The following is a 25721-nucleotide window of genomic DNA, read 5'->3' as shown; positions in this document are numbered from 1 at the left end:
TTTCTGGTCCGGCCCACTGGAGAAACAAATTTAGCTGAATATGGCCCCTGAACTAAAATGAGTTTGACACCCCTGCCATATATTAATGAGTATTCATGTCAGAAATATGCTTTATAAGTAATGAATTCAGTGTTAGTTAATGCTTAACTAATGCTTCATAGTGTGTACTTATTATACAGTGTTACCGTGCTTTTTTTTTTTTTTTTTTTTTTTTTAATGTAAGACAGATCATGAGTTGAGGCCACTATGACTAAAAGCTAGACAACCCAGGTGACGAGATCCTGCAAAAAAAAAATCTTCAATTAAGTAAAAATATCTTCAATTAAGCCAAAAATAATCTCAAATTTAGCTAAAAAAATTCTTGAATTAAGCCAAAAAAAATCTTCAGTTAAGTAAAAAAAAAAATTAGAATTAAGCCAAAAAAAAAAAAAAATCTTCAATTAAGCCAAAAATAATCTTAAATTTAGCAAAAAAAAAAAAATCTTGAATTAAGCCAAAAAAAAATCTCCAATTAAGTAAAAAAAAAAAATTAGAATTAAGACAAAAAAAAAATCTTCAATTAAGTAAAAAAAAAAAAAAATTCAATTAAGCAAAAAAAAAAAAAAAATTCAATTAAGTAAAAAAAAAAAAAATCTTGAATTAAGCCAAAAAAAAAAAAAAAAAAAATCTAGAAGTAACAAGTTAATTTTTTTTCTTTGTTTTAGTGCAAAAAATACAGTTTGTTAATACTTAACTAATGCTTCATAGTGTGTACTTATTGTACAGTGTTACTGTGCTTTTTTTTTTTTTTAAATCTAAGACAGATCATGAGTTGAGGCCTCTATGACTAAAAGCTTGACAACCCAGGTGAAGAGATCCTGCAAAAAAAAAAAAAAAATCTTCAATTAAGTAAAAAAAATCTTCAATTAAGCCAAAAATAATCTCAAATTTAGTAAAAAAAAAAATCTTGAATTAAGCCAAAAAAAATCTTCAATTAGGCCAAAACTAATCTTAAATTTAGCAAAAAAAATCTTAAATTAAGCCCAAAAAAATCTCCAATTAAGTTAAAAAAAAATTGAATTAAGCAAAAAAAAAAAAAAAAAAAAATCTTCAATTAAGTTAAAAAAAAAAAAACTTGAATTAAGCAAAAAAAAAAAAAAAAAATTTCAATGAAGTAAAAAAAAAAAAAAAAAAAATCTTGAATTAAGCCAAAAAAGAAATCTAGAATTAACAAGTTCATTTTTTTTTCTTTGTTTTAGTGCAAAAAATACACTTTGTTAATACTTAAGTGTGTACTTATTATACAGTGTTACTGTGCTTTTTTTTTTTTTTTTAATCTAAGACAGATCATGAGTTGAGGCCCCTATGACTAAAAGCTAGACAACCCAGATGAAGAGAAAAAAAAAAAAATGTACAAGGGGTTTCCATGACAACGCAGTCTCGTCATTGTAAACTCTTCGCCACTTATTTGTGATCCAGACTTTCCTTTGTGTTAAGCTCAGGTCAGTTCCTGGATCTTTTTCCGCTGCACACCAGACACCTAGACCCACAAACTGTGCAAAAAAGAAAAGAGGCAGAGAAAAGGGAATATGATGAAGCATGATGACAAACCATGGGTGACAGATCTTCTCTTGCCTTTCTGTCTGCCCCCCCCCTCCCCTCCCCACCCCCTCTTCAAACAGGGTTGGGCCAAACAGCAGGTGGTGCAGAAGAGGAGCCGGGGATTGGGATTTACAAATCTTTGGTTCGCTGACTTTGCACCAGGCAAGCATGGAGGAGCAGCAAAACACCGAACTTAAAAAGTAAGTGATGCTTTTTGTCTGTTACATCTCTGCTGTTGTTGCTGCTTATAGTTTATACTTTATGTGCTTTATTTCTGTTGCAAGTAGAGCCTTTAAAGCTAAAACAGGCTGCAGAAAACATGTGAAGCAATAAAAACATTGCATTTAACGTAAGTCTGTTCAGTTTCAACTCTAAATGTTTTGTGATAAGATGCATAATATGTCAGCTTTATTGTCTTGTCATCTCGCAAGAATATTTATTAATATCATGTTTATGTAATCATACATGGCGGTCATTATGGTTGAAAATATGCATCCTGAGAAAAAAGTTGCATCTGCATCAAAACAAAACAAAATTTAAAAAAAAAATCCCTCGAAGGTGTTACAGATTTAGGAAACTAAACTTTTAGTGTTAATATTATTTCTCTCATTAATATTTTAATAACAGGAGTGATTGACTTTATATTAAAGAATTAAATGGGATTACTTGAGGTTAACATTTTGTGTGTTTTTAATGCATGTGAGGAAAATGTTTTAATTTGACACATTTCTATCCTATTCATGTCATGATATTGGTGATTTATTGAAAAGAAAGTCCAGTTTAAAACAAGCATATGAAAAGTATGGTCAAAAAAGTACCTCCTTTTCTATACACATAAGTGATGAACTATTGCTGTGAAAACTATTATCAATCTTTTAATGTGGCAAAGGGTTTTTTTTTCATGGAAATAAAACACTATGGGCTGTGCATTTTTGCTCAAAGATGTCAATTATATCAGTTGTATCATGACGAAATGTCTAAAATTGTTGAATTTAAAGTCATTTTGGTAGAAAATATACATCCTGAGAAATTTTTTTTATCTGCATCAATCAAAACAAACAAATAAATAAATAAATAAATCCCTTGAAGGAGCTATAGATTTAGGAAACTAAACTTTTAGTGTCAATATTATTTCTCTCACTTAATATTTCAACAACAGAAATGATTGACTTTATATTAAAGAATTTAATGTGATTTCTTGAGGTTGAAATAGTTTTTCCCTTAATATTTTGTGTGTTTTTAATGCGTTTGTGGGATTTTTTTTTTATTTAACACATTTATATCCTATTCATGTCATGATATTGGTGATTTATTGAAAAGAAAGTCCAGTTTAAAACAAGCATATGAAAAGTATGGTCAAAAAAGTACCTCCTTTTCTATACACATAAGTGGTGAACTATTGCTGTGAAAACTATTATCAATCTGTTAATGTGGCAAAGGGTTTTTTTTTCATGGAAATAAAACACTATGGGCTGTGCATTTTTGCTCAAAGATGTCAATTATATCAGTTGTATCATGACGAAATGTCTAAAATTGTTGAATTTAAAGTCATTTTGGTAGAAAATATACATCCTGAGAAAAACATTTCATCTACACCAAAACAAAACAAAAATAAATAAATAAATAAATCCCTCGAAGGAGCTATAGATTTAGGAAACTAAACTTTTAGTGTTAATATTATTTCTCTCATTAATATTTCAATAACAGGAGTGATTGATTTTATATTAAAGAATTAAATGTGATTATTTAAGGTTGAAATAGTTTTTCCCTTAATATTTTGTGTGTTTTTAATGCATCTGGGGAAGATGTTTTAATTTGACACATTTCTATCCTATTCATGTCATGATATTGGTGATTTATTGATAAGAAAGTCCAGTTTAAAACAAGCATATGAAAAGTATGGTCAAAAAAGTATCTCCTTTTCTATACACATAAGTGATGAACTATTGCTGTGAAAATTTATGATCAATCTTTTAATGTGGCAAAGGTTTGTTTGTTTTTTTTTCAAGGAAATAAAACACTATGGGCTGTGCATTTTTGCCCCAAGATGTCAATTATATCAGTTGTATCATGACAAAATGTCTAAAATTGTTGAATTTAAAGCCATTTTGGTAGAAAATATACATCCTGAGAATTTTTTTTTTATCTGCATCAAAACAAAACAAACAAAAAAATAAATTAATAAATCCCTTGAAGGAGCTATAGATTTAGGAAACTAAACTTTTAGTGTCAATATTATTTCTCTCACTTAATATTTCAACAACAGAAATGATTGACTTTATATTAAAGAATGTAATGTGATTTCTTGAGGTTGAAATAGTTTTTCCCTTAATATTTTGTGTGTTTTTAATGCGTTTGTGGGATTTTTTTTTTTTTAATTTAATACATTTCTATCCTATTCATGTCATGATATTGGTGATTTATTGAAAAGAAAGTCCAGTTTAAAACAAGCATATGAAAAGTATGGTCAAAAAAGTACCTCCTTTTCTATACACATATGTGATGAACTATTGCTGTGAAAATTTATGATCAATCTTTTAATGTGGCAAAGGTTTGTTTGTTTTTTTTCAAGGAAATAAAACACTATGGGCTGTGCATTTTTGCCCCAAGATGTCAATTATATCAGTTGTATCATGACGAAATGTCTAAAATTGTTGAATTTAAAGTCATTTTGGTAGAAAATATACATCCTGAGAAATTTTTTTTTATCTGCATCAATCAAAACAAACAAATAAATAAATAAATAAATCCCTTGAAGGAGCTATAGATTTAGGAAACTAAACTTTTAGTGTTAATATTATTTCTCTCATTAATATTTCAATAACAGGAGTGATTGATTTTATATTAAAGAATTAAATGTGATTATTTAAGGTTGAAATAGTTTTTCCCTTAATATTTTGTGTGTTTTTAATGCATCTGGGGAAGATGTTTTAATTTGACACATTTCTATCCTATTCATGTCATGATATTGGTGATTTATTGAAAAGAAAGTCCAGTTTAAAACAAGCATATGAAAAGTATGGTCAAAAAAGTACCTCCTTTTCTATACACATAAGTGGTGAACTATTGCTGTGAAAACTATTATCAATCTGTTAATGTGGCAAAGGGTTTTTTTTTCATGGAAATAAAACACTATGGGCTGTGCATTTTTGCTCAAAGATGTCAATTATATCAGTTGTATCATGACGAAATGTCTAAAATTGTTGAATTTAAAGTCATTTTGGTAGAAAATATACATCCTGAGAAAAACATTTCATCTACACCAAAACAAAACAAAAATAAATAAATAAATAAATCCCTCGAAGGAGCTATAGATTTAGGAAACTAAACTTTTAGTGTTAATATTATTTCTCTCATTAATATTTCAATAACAGGAGTGATTGATTTTATATTAAAGAATTAAATGTGATTATTTAAGGTTGAAATAGTTTTTCCCTTAATATTTTGTGTGTTTTTAATGCATCTGGGGAAAATGTTTTAATTTAACACATTTCTATCCTATTCAAGTCATGATATTGGTGATTTTTTGAAAAGAAAGTCCAGTTTAAAACAAGCATATGAAAAGTATGGTCAAAAAAGTACCTCCTTTTCTATACACATATGTGATGAACTATTGCTGTGAAAATTTATGATCAATCTTTTAATGTGGCAAAGGTTTGTTTGTTTTTTTTCAAGGAAATAAAACACTATGGGCTGTGCATTTTTGCCCCAAGATGTCAATTATATCAGTTGTATCATGACAAAATGTCTAAAATTGTTGAATTTAAAGCCATTTTGGTAGAAAATATACATCCTGAGAATTTTTTTTTTATCTGCATCAAAACAAAACAAACAAAAAAATAAATCAATAAATCCCTTGAAGGAGCTATAGATTTAGGAAACTAAACTTTTAGTGTCAATATTATTTCTCTCACTTAATATTTCAACAACAGAAATGATTGACTTTATATTAAAGAATGTAATGTGATTTCTTGAGGTTGAAATAGTTTTTCCCTTAATATTTTGTGTGTTTTTAATGCGTTTGTGGGATTTTTTTTTTTTTTAAATTTAATACATTTCTATCCTATTCATGTCATGATATTGGTGATTTATTGATAAGAAAGTCCAGTCTAAAACAAGAATATGAAAACTATAGCAGAAAATGTACCTCCTTTTCTATAAATATAAGTGATGAATTATTGCTGTGAAAACTATTATCAGTCTTTTAATGTGGCAAAGGTTGTATTTTTTTTCATGGAAATAAAACACTATGGGCTGTTCATGTTTGCTCAAAGATGTCGATTATGTCAGTTGGATCATGAAGAAACGTCTAAAATTGCTGAATTGAAAGTCATTTTGGTAGAAAATATACATCCTGAGAAAAACATTTCATCTGAATCACAACAAAACAAAACAAAAAAGTCTCTCAAGGGACCTACAGATTTAGCAAACTAAACTTTTGGTGTCAAGATTGTTTCTCTCAGTTGATATTTCAATAACAAGAGTGATTGACTTTATATTAAAAAATTAAATGTGAGTCATATCCTCTTCCAGCCATGATATTGGTGATTTATTGATAAGAGAGTCCAGTTTAAAAGAAGGTTATAAATACCATAGCAGAAAATTTTCTACACTGAACAAAAATATAAACGCACGACGTTGTTTTTGCTCCCATTTGTCATGAGCTGAACGCAAAGATCTAAAACTTTTTCTATGTACACAAAAGGCCTATTTCTCTCAAATATTGTTCATAAATTTGTCTAAATCTGTGTTAGTGAGCACTTCTCCTTTGTCCTTTGCTGAGATAATCCATCCACCTCACAGGTGTGGCAGATCAAGATGCTGATTAGACAGCAGGATTATTGCACAGGTGTGATTTAGGCTGGCCACAATAAAAGGCCACTCTAAAATGTGCACTTTTACTGTATTGGGTGGTCCAGGGGGGTCAGAAAACCAGTCAGTATTTGGTGTGACCACCATTTTCCTCGCACAGTCTTCTTCATGAATTCTCTGAAACAGCTTTGCAGATGGCTTATGGTAGAGAAATGAACATTCAATTCACAGGCAAAAGCTCTGGTGGAGATTCCTGAAGTCAGCATGCCAATTGCATATTCCCTCAAAACTTGTGACATCTGTGGTATTGTGCTGTGTGATAAAACTGCACATTTTAGAGTGGCCCTTTATTGTGGCCAGCCTAAGGCACACCTGTGCAAAAATCATGCTGTCTAATCAGCATCTTGATATGCCACACCTGTGAGGTGGATGGATTATCTCAGCAAAGAAGAAGTGTTCACTAACACAAATTTAGACAGATTTGTGAACAATATTTGAGAGAAATAAACCTTGTGTGTACACAGAAAAAGTTTTAGATCTTTGAGTTCAGCTCATGAAAAATGGGAGCAAAAACAAAAGTGGTGCATTTATATTTTTGTTCAGTATATATTCGTGTGTTTGGTGTATAAACGATAAACAGTTGCTGTGAAAACTATTATCAATCTTTTAATGTTGCAAAGGTTTTTTTTGTTTTCATGGAGATAAAACACTATGGACTGTGCATGTTTGCTCAAAGACGTCGATTATGTCAGTTGGATCACAAAGAAACGTCTAAAATTGTTGGTCTTGAATAGTTGATAAAGGAAGTTTGTGCAAAAGTCTGTGGTTTATCTAAAATACAGATTTTATGTCAGGAGAGCAGTGCATGTTGACATTGCCATTAAGAAACAGGTTCACACAGTCAATGTTAATGACATTTTTTCTTTTTTTTTTCTTTTTTGTGTTTAAACTTGTCCTGTCCAGCATCCTAACAGCAGAATGGTAGTCTGTCTGTCTTTTGGTGCTGAACAAATTTGCTTTGCCAAGGGAAACTTCCTACAGTATATGAGTACAATGATATTCTACTGTCTTTATTATGAGTTTTGTTGAACCACATTTCGATGCTGGACCTGAAATGGGGGGTGGGGGTGGGGGGGTGTGGCAAGAAAGAAGAAGATGACGAAGACCCTTACAAGAAAATATCAATAATGCAAACAATAACAACCATGATGATAATGACAATAGTAACAATAACTAGAACCACAACTGAGTAAACAAGGCTGAAATATATTTTACTTTAGATATTACTTTGGAATTCTCTTTATAATGAGCTGAGGGACTGTAAAAACATATTCCAACTGAAAAAAAGTGTATAAAGAAACAACAATGAGATTATATGAACAGTTATAAGTTCTACATTTTGCTTTGTATTTTTACTGCATCTTGTGGCATTTTTATTTTCTTATTTTGGTCTGGTATAATGTTTTTGCATCATTTCGTCAGCTATATTTACTTATGTTTTGTACTTTCTGGACATGTAGTTTTGTACTTGGTTTTGTATTCATTTTGTATTATCTTTAGATGTATTTAGTTTGGTTTGTCTGACTTTATACAGTATGATTTTATAGCTAGTTGTGTATGGCTAACCATTAAGGTCAGGAAATATAAGATTTTCTTCATCCTGCTCCTTTTCGAGCATGAGTGCGTACATGTTTGTTTACTGAATGATTATTGAATGTTTGCTGATGAAATGCGACACTCATGAACAAAATAAATGAAAAAAAAAAAAATTTTGAAGTTTTAGGATGAATTGTTTTAGTATTTAGTTATTGTTTTAACATAGGATTCTTTTGTTTAATCTGTTTGACTTCAATAATGTTAACCCTTTCATGCATGAATTATGAGAACATTAATGAAGATTTTTTTTTTTTTTTTTTCTGAGTGTTTTTATTCCTCTTTAGGCATGAGAAAAAAGAAACATTTTTATGAACCTATTTTTCATGGATTTACAAAAATATCCACTCAGTTGGACACAACGCGTTTAATTTTAGAAGCAAAGAAACATGTATTTACTGAAATACTGCGCGAAAACTATGAAATAAAAATCTGTTTAATGCTGCTAATCTGATGTTTTCTCACATTTTAACATACCTGCATGGAGATAGTATGCAAAAAAACAAAAAACAAAAACAAAACAAAAAAAAAACTTTTTGTTTAAAAAATACAAAACAGTTAATTACAGTCTTATAACAATTAGCAATTGTTTTAAACTCAAACATGTTTACTGCAGATTAGGTTTATCTAGAACATCACATTTACAGTAAGGGTATGAATTACAGTGTATGGGATGATGCATAAGTGTCCACTGTGTTGGCTAATATGGAAATAAAACAACAAAAACCATAAATATGCAAGAGACCAGCTTTGAACAGCTGTCCACTCTAGTGACCATTATGCATGAAAGGGTTAATAGTGAGTTCTTTGTGACCAGGATTTATGTAGTACTCTGTTGTAGTTAAAGTATGTTATCCCTAGGTTAAGCTTGTTAAGATAGGAAACATCTGTCTGCACAAGAGTTAAGTAGGTTCTGTTCTTCTTCTTCTAGATACACGTCTGAACACACACATTCACACGCATAGTGTTGTCAAATATAGGTGATAAGGGTAAACTTACTGTTGGCATAAGTTTACTTAGACTTAAGGCTCCACATCTGTTTGATCTTTTTAGATAACGCTAAGTTAAAGACCAACCCATTTGTACGGGTGAGCCCACCCACAGGGTCAATAAGTGTACAGTTCATGTAATGTTTGGGGTTCATTGTTTTTGAGTCCTCAGCGTTGAGTGTCCACCTTATTTGTGATCTGAATAAATTTTGTCTACTTTGAGACTGATCTGAATCCAGACTCGTACAGAGCTTCCAATAAAAGAGCACGTTAACAGGGCAGAAGAGAAAGAAAAGAAAAGAAAACAAAAACAAACAAAATTACAATAAAATAATATAAAATACATAAGACCTATTAACCCTCTGGTATCCCATCCAGCGAGGCCCTTACTAAACACCAAGTGTGCCTTTTTCACACACTTGTGGAATAATGTCAAAAAAATTTTCATACAGTTCTTTTCCACTTTTTTCTATTTCATCAACTTGAGCTGTAAATAAAAATACCAAATACTCAATAACTGTCACATTTTTAACCCTTTAAATGTCGTGTTTGTAATGTAAACAAACCATTTTTTTGGGATGCAAAAAACACAAAAAAATTATTTTTTTCAATATACTACATAAAAAGTGGATTACATATTATTTGATTTTTGCAGCCTGGCATATGTCAATGATTAACTCCAACATTGAATAGAATAGAATAGAATAGAATAGAATAGAATAGAATAGAATAGAATAGAATAGAATGTCTTTATTGTCACTGTACAGGTACAACGAAATTAAAAAGTGCAGTCGTCCTAGGTGCCATAAAAAAAGTATAAATCATGTATATAAAAGAGTATAATGGTTAATGGTAGTATGATGGTATGGTTAATTTGCATTATTATTTTTGGCGTTGGGTCAAATGTTCATAAATACTAGCATCTGTCACCAAGTGTGCGTAAAATGCACACCTATAAATCAAACTATTAAATATTATATACTGATTTATTTTTCTGCTCTAATTTGATTTTATTTTTGTAAATCAAGGTCAGCCCTAATCATACATATCAAATGGAAGAAATAGTGCGTTTTAGGCACACTTGGGAGACAGATGCTAGTCTTGTAATTTTCTTTTGTTTACAATGTGCAAATTTCAATTGGTGGCCAGAATTTTAAAGATCATGCAAAAGTGAAAAACTTTTGAATTCTAACCTTATTTAAATTGTGAAAAATAATATGAAGTTTTTTAAAACGAAGTGCAAAGTGTGCCTAAAAGGTGCACCTGGATACCAGAGGGTTAAATGAGGAATATAAGAAAAGAAAGCATGAACAGAATACCATAAACAACGACCTAAATTTATGTAAAATACAGATTTGTCACGAGAGCAGTGCATGTTGACATCGTCGTTAGGAAACAGGTTCACACACTTAATGTTAATGACATTTTTTCATTGGTCACTTACTAGTCATTAGGTCTGAACTGGATCGAGTGAGTTTGGACTTGCAGAGGATTTTAAAGGGGGATTTCAATGCATCTGTTTAAGTCTACGGCTTGAATGTTAATGTGCTTTCTCACTTCTGTGGCTTTTAATATTGGACATTTTTAAGACCGTTTTCATAACAAACTGGTGTTTTTTTACCTTTTGTTTTGTCACTTAGCCAAACATGCTGCTTCTTTTTATATATCGCAATAAGAAAGCCCATTAGATTGATATTTCCAAGTGTCTGCACCTAATTTTCCTCCATGTGTTGATGTTTATTTTTTTCTCCTCTCTACTCAACAGCTCAGGTGTCACAGCAATAGCCACTCTGAGCTCTACTCGCTGAATAAAGATGCACATGCACTCGAAGACACAGAGCGGCCGTCAAATCCGATGACTCAAAAAAGGAGGAAAAAAAATCTCAGGTCCACAGTTTTGACAATCTTAACCATGTGATTCAACGCATCGACGACGACAAAATTCACTTCAAAATGCCGAGATGATATTGTTTTGTCCGGAATGTACTGGAAGATGAAAACATGTTGCGTGCCACCGCAGCCTAGATGATTCTCCCTTTTAATAAGAGACTTAACTGTGAACTAATAAGCTTCAATGATGTAGGTGCTACAGGTGACTTACATGAGGCCTTTGACTCAAGACAGTCCAATCACAGTCAGTATGGAAGTGGCGACAACCTCTTTGGTCTGGATTAACAGTACAGAACAAGTGAACGCGTCGTCGTATGAGTACAACAGCACGGATTGGACTGAAAACTCAGACAAATATCAGTCTTACATCATCGGTCTCTTCCTGTCCTGCCTCTACACCATCTTCCTCTTTCCCATTGGATTTATTGGAAACATCCTCATCCTGGTGGTGAACCTCAACCACAGGGAGAAGATGACCATCCCTGACCTGTACTTTGTAAATCTGGCCATAGCCGACCTCATCCTGGTGGCGGACTCCCTCATTGAGGTGTTCAACCTGAATGAGAAGTATTACGACTACGCCGTCCTGTGCACCTTCATGTCCCTTTTCCTGCAGGTCAACATGTACAGCAGTATCTTCTTTCTCACGTGGATGAGCTTTGACCGCTACATCGCCTTGGCGAGCTCCATGAGCAGCAGCCCTCTGAGGACTATGCGGTACGCCAAACTCAGCTGCGGCCTCATCTGGATGGCTTCTATCCTGGCCACGCTGCTGCCCTTCACCATCGTGCAGACGCAGCACAGGGGGGAGCTGCACTTCTGCTTCGCCAACGTCTTTGAGATTCAGTGGCTGGAGGTGACCATTGGCTTTTTGGTGCCCTTCTCCATCATTGGTCTGTGCTATTCCCTGATCGGACGTATCCTCATGAGAGCCCAGAAGCACCGTGGATTGTGGCCACGGAGGCAGAAGGCGCTGCGTATGATCGTGGTGGTGGTTCTGGTGTTCTTCATCTGCTGGCTCCCGGAGAACGTTTTCATCAGCATCCAATTGCTGCAGGGCACGGCTGACCCGTCGCAGCGGACCGCTACCACCCTGTGGCACGACTACCCGCTCACAGGCCACATTGTTAACCTCGCGGCGTTCTCCAACAGCTGCCTCAACCCCATTATCTACAGCTTTCTAGGGGAAACCTTCAGGGACAAGCTGCGGCTCTTCATTAAGCAGAAGGCCAGCTGGTCGGTAGTGAACCGGTTCTGCCACCACGGCCTCAATTTACGCCTCCCGGTCAGGAATGAAGTGTCAGAAGTGTGACTTCAAAAAAGAGACAACTGTTGCAGACAACTCAATATGCTAAGAACCCATCACATCCAAGTGATATTTCACCTTGTGTTAACCCATAAAGACCCAGCGCTACTTTTGTGGCAGTTCCCAAATGAATTTTTCTCTACATTTAGCAATTCTTAAGTGATTTATCACCGTTTACTGTAATATTATCCTCCTTATTTTGACTTTGTCAAGGTTCAAGGTTCACTTTATTGTCATTACATGTAGTATATACCAACATTATTATCATTAATGAAAACTAACGAATGATGAAAACTAGAATTGTAAAAACATTTTCGTTAACTGAAATAAATAAAAACTATAATTAACCCTCCGGTATCCCGTCCAGCAAGGCCCTTACTAAGCACCAAGTGTGCCTTTTTCACACACTTGTGGAATTATGTAAAAAAAAAAAAATTCATACAGTTTGTTTTTAATTCTTTTACCCTTTTTTCTACTTCATCAACTTGAGCCATAAATAAAAATACCAAATACGCAATAATTGTCACATTTTTTAACCCTTTAAATGTCGTGTTTGTAATGTAAACAAACCATTTTTTTGGATGCAAAAAACAAAAAAAAATTTTTTTTTTCAATATACTACATAAAAAGTGGATGACATATTATTTGATTTTTTCATCCTGGCATATGTCAATGATTAACTCCAACATTGGTTAATTTGCATTATTATTTTTGGCGCTGGGTCAAATGTTCATAAATACTAGCATCTGACACCAAGTGTGCGTAAAATGTACACCTATAAATCCTACTATTAAATATTGATTTATTTTTCTGCTCTAATTTGATTTTATTTTTGTAAATCAAGGTCAGCCCTAATCATACATATCAAATGGAAGAAATAGTGCATTTTAGGCACACTTGGGAGACAGATGCTAGTCTTGTAATTTTGTTTTGTTTACAATGTGCACATTTTAGTTGGTGGCCAGAATTTTAAAGATCATGCAAAAATGAACAACTTTTAAATTCTAACCTTATTTAAATTGTGAAAAATAATATGAAGTTTTTTAAAACGAAGTGCAAAGTGTGACTAAAAGGCACACCCGGATACTGGAGGGTTAAAGAAAAAACTATAACTAACTGAAACTGTATTGTGTGCTTACAAAACTAACAAAAACGGATACAAATTATGGATAAAATTCCCTTCATTTTCGTCTTTGTCAATGTCGGATTGATATGAAATCAATTTATTTTGCACTAGCAATTTCAGCTGCTGGCACCATATGATATTTGATGGTCCGTCACTTCTCGTCACTTGTGGTTTAGTGTCGTCTTCTGGTCCCCACTCTACCTGGAAACATGGAGACTAAAGTTGGGAGAAAGCAGCAGAGTCCTGTCTGGGATGTATGTGAATACAACAATGAAAAAGATAAAATATATGAAAAAACTAAAACTAAACTAAAACTAAGCATTTAGAAAGTAAAGAAAACTAATAAAAACTAGCAAACCTGCTCTAAAAACAAATTAAAACTAACTGAATTAGAGAAAAAAAAGTCAAAACCAAATAAAACTAAACTATAATGAAAAATCCAAAAATATTATAACCTTGGTATATACATGACACGAAATCACCTCTCAGAACCAGCAATGTACTTCATAAAAATCCTATAAAAATGAATCCTATATTACAATAATAACAGTAAAACCTGATAATAAATAATGCATAAATACTGCAGTATAAGATTAAAATGAGCAGCATGTTAAAACAGGATTTTCAATATAAACCATATATTTTCCTATATTTAAGCCACTGATGATCATGTAGATGTTCATTAAAGCTCAGAGTAAATTCAAAGATTATCATATTATATCAAAACACAGAAAACTGAAGAAAAAGTGATATTTTCAGCAAAATATATCATTAACTGAATGTCATTCCCTCTCATTAATCCAACTCCATGGGTTTTACTGGTGAATCAATATTGTAGAAGATGACAGTGTTTCCATGGTAACTCCGGAGCCTCTGAGCATCCAAATGGGTCATATCTGATGACCATGAGAAGATGATAAATTATTTTACACCAATTATTCACATGTATTGACAGGATTAGTGGATCAACAGGTACTAAACAGTTTAGATCAGCAGATGGTTTTGTTCGTCAGTAGCTCTTTGGGTCTTTATGGGTTAAATATTACCTCAAACTTCTTCATCTGTTACTTAGCTTTTTGTGTCATAGTTATACCAGTCTCAATGAATCTGCTCACTTTCTGAACAAAGAAACAAAAGCACCAAGAACGCACACTCCAAGAAGGATTTCATGTGTGTATTTCTTTAAGTAGAATACAATTGCACATACAATCCTTAAAATGTTCATGTTCATCTGCACATTGTATTGTTTTCTTTAAATGTTTTGGGTCTGTTTAGTTAGCTAGGAGACAAAGACAGTAAATAAAATGTTACTGAGGAGAAAAATGTTACCGTCTGTCCTGTAAGTAAAGGTGTCAAACATACGGCAAACATGGGCCAAAATCGGGCTCGCCAAAGGATCCAAACGGGCCTGTGGGATGAATTTGTGAAATGTAAGAATTACACTGAAGATATTAACAATCAACGGTGTCAAAATCATTTTAGTTCAGGTCCCACATACAGACCAAGTTGATCTAAAGTGGGTCAGACCAGTAAAATACAATCATAACACTGGGTGACAAAAAAATGTTTTTTGCAAGTTGTCTGGGTTTTTTCAACTGAATTAGGACCATTTTGCACCGCTAAATCCAAAAATGACATCTGTTTTTCTCAGTCAGGTCAGGTTTTTTTTGCTAATTTGATTTTGAAAAATTTGATCTTCTCACAAAATATAATAATTAATACCAAAATAAGATTGGTAAGCACACTTTACGAAACTTGTGACTTGATTCCTGTTAGGTACAATGGTGTATTCACCGCAGATGTAGCAGAATACGTCAGACTTATTTTTGCAAGATCTTCTAGTCGAAGCCATTTCATTCACCTGTAATATTAAAAAAACCCATTAATCATAAATTGGCAAAAGTAAAATCTTCAGAACTCGTTTATTGCAAGAAATATGAAAGAATTTTGTATCATATGATGTGAAAATGCCCATAAATGTAAGCAAAAATGTTAAAAAGCCAATATGTAGCATAGTTCAGAAAGTTGACCTGATTGAGCAAAATTAATGTGATTTTTGGATTCAGCACACCAAAATTATCCTAAATCGGCTCAAAAAACTTAAACAATAAATTTGTTGTTGACCAGTGTAATAACCGATAAATAATGACAATTCCACATTTTCTCTTTGTTTTAGTGTAAAAAATATCAAATTACATGAAAATATTTAAAAATAGAAACTATCCTTTTTGCAGAAAATGTGAATAATCTGAGAAAAAAAAAAAAAGAACAACCTGTAAGGGCAATTTTAACAATATTCTGCCTGTTACTAAATGTTTTGTGCATTTGTAGATCCGCTGTGATCTGTAAGTTGTGATGCACATGTGTAAATGATAAACAGACGCATAATGTTGTTAAAATTGCATTTATATTTCTTAAGACACTTCAGGTTGTCCATCTTATTCACTTTTTTTTATGACTTGCATTTTTTATTCCTTTTTCCAAACATATCACATCATCACACATCAAATATTAACATTAGAGCGTTGGTAAATTACCCACCTACCCTTAACCAGAAGGGGTCCTCATATCAGCATAGTGGCTTTTTATCCCACACATGTCAACTGTGAGTATCCATGTATATAATATATACATACAACATAAATATCTACAAGTTATTCACATTTTTAATGAACATTTGTAGATGTAAACATTATTATAATGCAATTACACTGTTATTATTTTACTGGTCCGGCCCACTTCAGGTTATATTGGGCTGAACGTGGTCCCTGAATTAAAATGAGTTTGACACCCTGGGCTGTAAGTTCACCTGGATGGATAAATGAGTCTCAAAGAATATTTTTTGTAAGATAATAATGCATTGTTTGAACTTTTATACAAATGTTCCTGAATATTATCTGGGTACGTGGGATAATAAACAAACAGCAGCGAAGACTATCACAGCTCAAGCAGCATTAATGGGTTTAACCCTTTCATGCATGACGTCCACATTTTTGGACATATTTAACTCACTTTCCAAAAGAGTTGTAAAAGCGATATTCTCCAAACCACATGGGGGCAGTCTCTATAGCCCCTAAACCATACAATGAAAAAAAGGATCATCTTAGATTTAGAATTTAGACTGCTCTGTGATCTCATAAAATTAACCTCCTAAAACCCAGCTATGGGTTTTCTGTCCACATTTTTGGACAAGAGCTTCACAGCTTTGTAAACACAACAACAACAACAACAACAACAACAACAACAACAACAACAACAACAACAACAACAACAACAACTGTTCACTGCAAAGGACATTCCAGAAAATAAAAAAAAATCCATCTGAAAAAACTGTTATGATATACCCAATTATTTAATCAAAAAAAGCCTAAACTTGTTCCTTCCTGGGTCTCAGGAGGCTAAATATGTTCTTTATAAAACCATATTTTAAAAAAAAAAATTCAAAATGCTTTTCAACTTTACCCTAATTTTGAAAAATGAAATCTATCTAAAAAAATCTAGATACTTTTTTTCATAATTCATGCATGAAAGGGTTAAATAATTGCCTATATTGGAAACATCATGACGCAACAGTTTTTTCAGATGCATTTTTTAAATTAAATTTTATGGAATGTCTTTTGCAGTGGACACTTTTTTTTTTTTTTTTTTTTTTTTTTTTATAAAGCTGTGAAGCTCTTGTGGACAGAAAAGCCACAGCTGGGTTTTAGGAGGTTAATTTTATGAGATCACAGAGCAGTCCATGTTCTAAATCACAGGTGTCAAACATGCGGCCCGGGGGCCAAAACCGGCCCACCAAAGGTTCCAATCTGGCCTGCGGCATGAATTTACAAAGTGCAGAAGATATTAAGAGTCAAGGGCGTCAAACTTGAAAATAATAGCATAATAATCGAGAAATAATGACTCCAAATTTTCTTCTTGGTTTAACGTGAAAAAAATAATATGACATCATGCCTCTAAATAATGGCAACACCAATTTTTTTCTTTTTGATTTACTGTAAAGAACATTAAACTCTGATATCCTTTAACAATAAAATGTCAAAAACCTGAACAAATTTGAACAACCTGAAATGTCTAAAGAAAAATTAGTGAAATTTTAGCAATTCTGCCTGTTTTTTGTCTTGGTAGATCTGATCTGTAATGCACATGTATAAATCATATATTGAGGTATAATATTGATCAAATTTTTCTTATTATTATTTCTTCTAATTTTTCTTCAGAAATTTAATTTTTTCAGGTTATTCACTTTGTTTTTTGTTTGGATAGTTTGAAAACTGTACATGTTTTAATAATTTAATTTATTTATTTTTTTTGCATATAAAAAATTTGGAGTTGTCATTATTTATAGGCTATTATGCTATTATTTTACTGGTCCGGCCCACTGGAGGTCAAATTGAGCTGAATGTGGCCCCTGAAAGAAAATGAGTTTGACACCCCTGTTCTAAATCTAAGATGATCCTTTTTTTCATTGTATGGTTTAGGGTCTACAGAGATCGCCCCCATGTGGTTTGGAGAATACTGTCTTTATAACCCTTAGGAACTATGCGTCCACAAATCTGGACATCACGCATGAAAGGGTTAATCTAACTAATTTATTAAAAAAGGACACCACATCTTAATTTTTTTTGAATGATTTATTTTTTTTATTGATATTCAGTATCATACATTCACATTCGGGACATCATATGAACATATAATACATCTGTTGTCTGCTCTAAATGCCAAAATATTATTTTTGTTTTCTGTCCAAACACTGAAAAGAAGGTAGATAACCAAATAAAAGAAGAAGAAAAAAAAAAACATGTACAAGTAGGGAGTGATCTTTTCCATACAACACAATCACTGATTTGTGAAAACAAAATAGGACACCCAATCTATGTCAGTCAGCACTAATTCTTCTTTTGCATTTAAAAATTAACTTATATAATTTAGTTCATGATTCATTTAAGGGGACCCACATGAAGCAGAGACCTGATTTTTACTGTTATCATTTGAGAAATTATCGAACCTTCTGCAACAACATGCATTATTTTCACCTGTCGTGAAACACAAATTCACAGCTTTTTTTTTAACTGTTACAATATGAAGCAAACTTAACCCTTTCATGCACAGTGGTCACTACAGTAGACAGTTCTTCTCCAGCTGTTCTCTTGTATATTCATGGATTTTGTTGTTTTAGTTTCGTATCAACCAACACAGCGGACACTTATGCATCATCCCATACACTGCAATTCATACCATTACTGTAACTTTCCTATTTTTGATAAACCTGATCTGCACTAACATGTTTGAGTGTAAATCAATTAGACTGTAATGAACAGTTTCTTTTAAAACAAAATGATTTTTTTTTTTTTTTTTTTGCATATTATCTGAAAAATAGCTAGTATTATAGTATCTCAAGATGTGAAAAAACATCAGATTAGCAGCATTTAAAAAAAAAAAAAATTATAGTTTGCCCACAGTATGACAGTAAATACATGTTTCTTTGCTTCAAAAACACTGGTCTACAAGGAAAATGCTTCCAGAATAAAAGTAATGAAATTTTACCACATGAGAGTCACTGATAAAGAAAAGTCAAGTCAAAAATGCTGGTTGGCTGAACTTTCCAAGATACAGCTTTGGGTCAAAATGTGAAATTCAAGAATTAACGAGAGAATGGGTTTGACTCAAAAGGAATATTTGTCTCAGATCTACTTCAAAACACTGTCTGCACATTGGAATACATTCACTTTACAGGTTCTATTTAGTGGAAGATTTATAAAACTATTATATAAATGTACATAAACCAATATATATGTGTAATAACACTTAATCATATACCTTGAAAACATCAGCAAACCGGCACTTTTGTCATTTATTTTCCAATAAATCTTATTAAAATACGTAACATTTAGCACATTTAATGTCTGAAGCAAATCATTTCTAAAAAAATTGTAGACCAGTGTAATCAAACGAATGGTGTGTTGAGCTGCATTATGTAATAAATTTCCATTATGTAATAAAAGTTCAAAATGTAATAAGAATGTCACGTCATCTTGTAATAAAGCGGCATTATGTGATAAACTGATGCATTTTGTAGTAAACTACGTCAATGCATTTTGACACATTTTTATTTTTTTTAAAAATGTAATAACATGGTTCATTATGTAATAACAATCGAAATTATATTATAATTTCAGAGCAATTAGGAAGAATTTAGTCACGGGAGCTACAGGTAATGGAATCACAACTTTAACCACACAGTTTAAAGATGAAAATAAAAATGTGTCAAGTGCATTTTGTAAGAAACTTCTCAAATTGTAATAACTTACTACATGATGCGAAAAAATGTACTATATAATGCACTGAGGTAGTTTATTACAAAATGCGTCAGTTTATTACATAATGCGGCTTTATTACAAGATGACGTGACATTCTTATAACATTTTGAACTTTTATTACATAATGGGAATTTATTACGTAATGCGGCTCAACAATGGTGTTCAGCCTAGTGGACATTTCTGTAACTCCATGATAAATAGGTTCATAAAAACATTTCAAACCCTTTTTTTTCATGCCTAAAGAGGAATAAAAACACTCAGGAAAAAAAAAATCTTGATTAAGGCTCTCATAATTCATGCGTGAAAAGGTTAAAAAAGCAATTTACAGCTTAACGCTACATGCAATACAGATGCATCTTGTATTTCTGAACTGTTATGTCTTTAAGGCACTTTTGTGGGGTTAATCCACAACAGATGGTGCCTAAGTTTATATTGATATTGAAGCAAATAAAGAAAACAGTGAGTTATTGCTCCGCTTGTCGGTCCTTGTTAGGATGATGGTAAAGCAAAGAGGCAGGTGTTGTTTTTGCCGGGAGGGGATGAGACTGAGTAAACACATCATTCAGCGTTGACAGCGTGGACTGGCTATAATCTTTTGTTGTTTCTCACCTTTAACATTTACCCTGAAACCAGCGATAAAATGATAGAGAAACTAATGCAGCTCTTACCAAACAATGTCTAAAACACAGAGAGAATTTGTGCTGGGTTTTCTGCCTGATATGTAATTAAGTTAATATTGTATAAAAATAAAACCTGAAAAATTATTTGTTTAGATGTAAATGTGCAAATTATTGAGGAAAAAGCCCAAATTTGCTGTTTAAACTACAATCAGAACTAATCTTCACCCCTTTATAAATAGACAAAAATGCCAGATTATGCATATATGAACTAGTTTTATATATTTTTACGACATTTTATTCAGGTTAAAGCCATGATTACCAGGTTACACAGGCACAGGTTAAATATTTTTTCTATATCCCACCAGAGGGCTGATTCAGGTCATAAACTTTTACAGCCTCTGTGTGTGGTGGTGTGTGAGAGCAAACATTATAAATTCTTTTTCTGTAATCTTGTGTTGTTTTCAAAAATGCACACGCTTTCACTGATGCAGCATGTGATGAGCTTTCATTTTATTGACAGAAGGATGCTTTTAAATACAGCTTGGACTAAAAGGGTGCAGATAATTATGTTACACCTACAGTTATGTCAGTAGATCAACTAGGGATGTAACGATATGAAAATTTCACATCATGGTTATTGTGACCAAAATTATCATGGTTATCATTATTATCACGGTATTGTTGAAATGTGCTGGAAATGTTCAAAAAGTATTTATACACAACCTGAAATAATTTGAAAAAAAAAACAAAAACAACAACAACAACAACAACAACAAAAAACACATAAAATAATAGGCACAATGCACTTTCTGTTGCAGAAACATTCAAATATTAACATGTGAACAACAAACATACAAATGTGTATTAAAGATATGTATTTATATATATTTTTGCACATCTTTTGTCTACTTTAGTATGTTTTTAGTGTATTTTTACTTTATTTTATTTTTATTATTATTATTATTTTTATTTATTTTTTGTGTACGTTAGTGTATTTTTGCTTATTTTTAGTATACTTTAGTATGTTTTTAGTGTATTTTTGCACTTTTTTGGTATACTTTAGTATGTTTTTAGTGTATTTTTGCACATTTTTTTGTATACTTTAGTATATTTTTGCATATTTTTTGTATACTTTAGTGTATTTTTGCTCATTTTTAGTATACTTTAGTATGTTTTTAGTGTATTTTTACATATTTTTTGTATACTTTAGCATATTTTTGCGTATTTTTTGTGTACGTTAGTGTATTTTTGCTTATTTTTAGTATACTTTAGTATGTTTTTAGTGTATTTTTACATATTTTTTTGTATACTTCAGTATATTTTTGCATATTTTTTGTGTTCTTTAGTATATTTTTGCTTATTTTTTATATACTTTAGAATGTTTTTAGTGTATTTTTGCATATTTTTGGCATATTTTAGTGTATTTTTGCATATTTTTGTGTACTTTACTGAATTTTTGCTTATTTTCAGTATACTTTAGTATGTTTTTAGTGTATTTCTGCACATTTTTTGCATACTTTAGTATCTTTTTAGTGTATTTTTGCATATTTTTGGCATATTTTACTGTATTTTTGTACATTTTTTTAGTGTACTTTATTATATTTTTAGTGTATTTTTGCATATTTTTGTATACTTTAGTGTATTTTTAGTGTAATGGTGTGAGAAACATTTGTATTTGTCATTATTTCTAGTTTATTCTGTTCTTATTTGACTAATTTTTGATCCACTTTAGCTCGTACTGGTCTAAATGTGGAACCTGAACGAACATGAGTCTAAAACAGTGAATGCCACACCAAACATAGAAATGTGCATTAAAGATGGCACCTTATAGCCATTGTTCCACCATTTTCCATTTCAAGTTTGTGTTGAAAGTGCGGTAATCAAACACGGTTATCATAATAATTAGAATCAAAACAGTAATACTAACCGTGGGGAATTTTACTGCGGTTTATCATTATACCGGTAATCATTACATCCCTGATATTAACATATAAAATCTGTGTGTTGCCAGCCTGAGGTAGGTCTGGGCTGTGTTTGCACATAAGCGGGCTGGAGATAATAGCGTGACTGGGAAACAGGAGTCCAAACCACAAACTGTTATTCCAGCTGTAGCTGTCACAGCAGCCTGGGAAAACAGCACAGAAGCCTGTTGGACTGATTGTTTATTAGAGGTCTGCAAAAATGCTCAACATGTTGTGGTACATGATACGTAAGACACTAAAAAAAAGTCAGTGTTTACGAGGATGTAGGCTTCACGGTTTTCTCTTTCAGTCTCTCAGTGCAGCCGAGGACAGAATAGGAAACGCCACGTGCTTTAGACTCTTGTAAAAGCTGCAGTTCATGTGCAAACAGTGCATGAATTATTGGTATTATCAAAGCCACAGAGGAAGGAAGACATGACGCAACGAGGACTGTCAAGTAAATGGATACAAAAGGCAACACCTAGACATCAGAGGTCAAGACCCGTCAAGTTCAATCCCAGGAGAAAGGCGAAGAGTCATCGTTGCATCACGCGTTCGCACATAAACACACACATCTTAGGTGCTGTGAGAAGAAGCCGACAGCGGACTGTGTGTACAGCTGAGGCTACTGAGTCAGGTTAAAGGTTTGCATTCACCAACGTCATAGAAAGGAAAAGGGGGTGGGACTTTTCCTCTGGCTCACACTCACAAAACATCCTCTGGAAGATGCTAGATTAAACAAAGGGTTTGTGGCTTAAATCTACACAAGAAAGCTTTACGTTTTTAAAGCGTTTTTAGGCAAGTTATGAGGAAGCAATACAAGACAAATTCAGACGGATTATTTTTTTAATGTGTAAAAAAAAAAAAAAAAAAAAGTCCAAAGGTATATAAACAACTCAGTACAGTGCAAAATCCCTGCAATGAGTAGATTATAATAGCTCTAATATTCATTTTTATTGACATTTGCTACATTTTGCAGAGATATTTGTTTATTCTATATTAATTAACTGTTGTTTCACTTTGTTTTAACCCATAAAGACCCAAACAGCCACTTATAACCAAAACCATACTGATCTAAACTGTTTAACCCTTTCATGCATAGTGGTCACTACAGTGGACAGCTATTCTACAGCTGTTCTCTTGTATGTTCATGGATTTTGTTGTTCTTTTCATTGTTTTTTTGTTTTTGTTTTTTCTTTATACATATCTTTATAAAAGTTTTAAGACACTACATGTCTTTTCTGACATGAATTGGTAACATTATGTAGATCTCTCTTGAGGATAAACCCCCAGAATCACAAGCCTTCCCCACAGTTTTCACACAATTTATCAGTAAATACATGTTTCTGTGCGTCAAAAATTAAACGTGTGGTGTCCAGCTGAGTGGATATTCTTGCAACTTCATGAAAAATAGATTCATAACAATTTTTTTGTCATTATTACTTTTTTAAAAATGTATTTTTAATTTTTTTTTTTTTTTTTTTTTTTTTTTTACAATTATTTTTATTTTATTTATTTTTTTTATTTATTTCTCAGAAGAAAATTTTCTATCACATTGTTTTTTTCATGCCTAAAGAGGAATAAAAACACTCAGGAAAAAAATTTGATTAAGGTTCTCATAATTTGTGCATGAAAGGGTTAATACCTGTTGATCCACTAATCCTATCAATACATGTGAATAATTGGTGTAAAATACAGTTTCATGGTCATCAGATATGGCCGATTTGGATGTTTAGAAGCTCCATAGTTACCATGGAAACACATCATCTTCTACAATATTGATTCACCAGTAAAACCCATGGAATGACAGTGATGGACGCACTTGTTTTGGCATTCAGTTAACGATATGTTTTGATAAAAATATAACTTTTTCTTCAGTTTTCTCTGTTTTGATATAATAACCTTTGGATTTACTCCGAGCTATTACGAACATCTACGTGATCAGTGAATTAAATATAGGAAAATATATGGTTTATACTAGAAAAAAAGTCAAAATAAAGAGGATAATATTACAATAAATGGTGATAAATTGCTTAAAAATGGTTAAATATAGAGAAAAATTCATTTTGGAACTGGCCCAAAAGTAGCATTGGGTCTTTATGGGTTAAATGGGAAGATATTTCCAATAGCTATGACAGACAAATATATTTAGAAAAGCAACAAAGCCTCAAAATTGTGAGATTTCATTCAACACTCCTCTGTTAAAAAGAAGATTAGCATCGCAAAAGTAAGAATTCCTTTAAATTGTGCAGATGAACCTAATAAATTCCTAAAAAAAAAACACATTCAGTGTATATTTACATCCTTTTATCATCATTATTTTGTGCTTCCTTGTTTAATTTATTCAAATTTGTGTTTTCTTATCTATGGAAGTAAATAATGTATGGGGAAAACATGGTTCTACATGTGACAGAAAAAACCTCTTACACAAGAAAGGTGTTGGATAATGTCTAACTATAAGATGGGAGGGGGAGGGGGATGCCAAAGTAATTATAACTGAATAGTCCATGGCTTATGTATAATTATGAGGCAGTGGACTCGGTGGACCTCAGTGCCTGAATAATGGATAACACATATAATTGCATTTGTACATTAAAAACCCTTACAGGAAAAGAACTGAATAGAACAGATTGGCCTGTTAGATAGGAAAAGAAACAAGACTGGAGTTTCATATGTCGAAGTAATGATGAGGCAGATCCCATTAATCTGTTTTGGCAAAGTATTTTGAAGGATTAGAGAACAAAAATTGACTTACATGCAAAGCCTTTATATTTATGCAGTGACAAGATAATGTGATAATGTCGAGTGGGTTCAGCATGGCAGTTATTATAATGCCCCATGATGAAGTATCTGCAGAATATTTAAATATTGCAAGACTGGCTTGAACCACAGCAGCAGTATTTATACAGTTGTCTAGGATGATATAACATGTAGCTGTTAATGAAAGAGTAGCTGTTAAAAGCTTATGTGATCTCCAAATTATACATCTAAAAACAAACCACCAGGAATGTTCCCAAGGTTCTGAAAACATGGAAACAAACAATAGATTGGTCAGAAGGGATTTAAAAGTATATTCTTAGCAGTATTCTTGTACTCCAACACATCTTCAAGCCACTTATTGTAAATAAAACATTTACTTGTGGTGGAGTATTTTCATTTTACTATAACACCTTTACCTTTAAGAGCTGTATTTATTTATTTAAATTTTTTCTTAATTTATTTATAGACACTTGTGTAGTATGCTGATACAGGGCATAATACAAAAATAAAGAGTTAAAAAAAATTGCTATTCATCAGTAGTGTAAAAATTAAAAACTCATTAAAAAATAGCTCAAATTAACAACAGTACAGGTCAGCAATAAAATGTGAAAAAAAAATTCAAGACAATTTCATAAAACATTGACAAAAATGCAAATAATAAATACAGTCATTTTACGAAGGGATCTATAAAACAGGTACAGTTAAT

The 25721-nt window shown here is 32.1% G+C and overlaps 1 protein-coding gene across 1 annotated transcript; it reads left to right on the top strand.

Moving 5' to 3' along the window:
• Positions 1-1728: 1728 nt before the first annotated feature.
• gper1 (G protein-coupled estrogen receptor 1) lies at positions 1729-12316 on the top strand. The gene is made up of 2 exons (XM_030141854.1): positions 1729-1781; positions 10801-12316. The coding sequence occupies exon 2, from the start codon at positions 11137-11139 to the stop codon at positions 12235-12237; it is 1101 nt and encodes a 366-aa protein (XP_029997714.1). The 5' UTR covers positions 1729-1781; positions 10801-11136; the 3' UTR covers positions 12238-12316.
• Positions 12317-25721: the final 13405 nt, after the last annotated feature.

The sequence above is a fragment of the Sphaeramia orbicularis genome, chromosome 8 (genome assembly GCF_902148855.1).
Source record: "Sphaeramia orbicularis chromosome 8, fSphaOr1.1, whole genome shotgun sequence".
Lineage (NCBI taxonomy): Eukaryota > Metazoa > Chordata > Actinopteri > Kurtiformes > Apogonidae > Sphaeramia > Sphaeramia orbicularis.
Note: the sequence above shows the minus strand (reverse complement) of the source record. Positions and strands in the feature narration are given on the sequence as shown.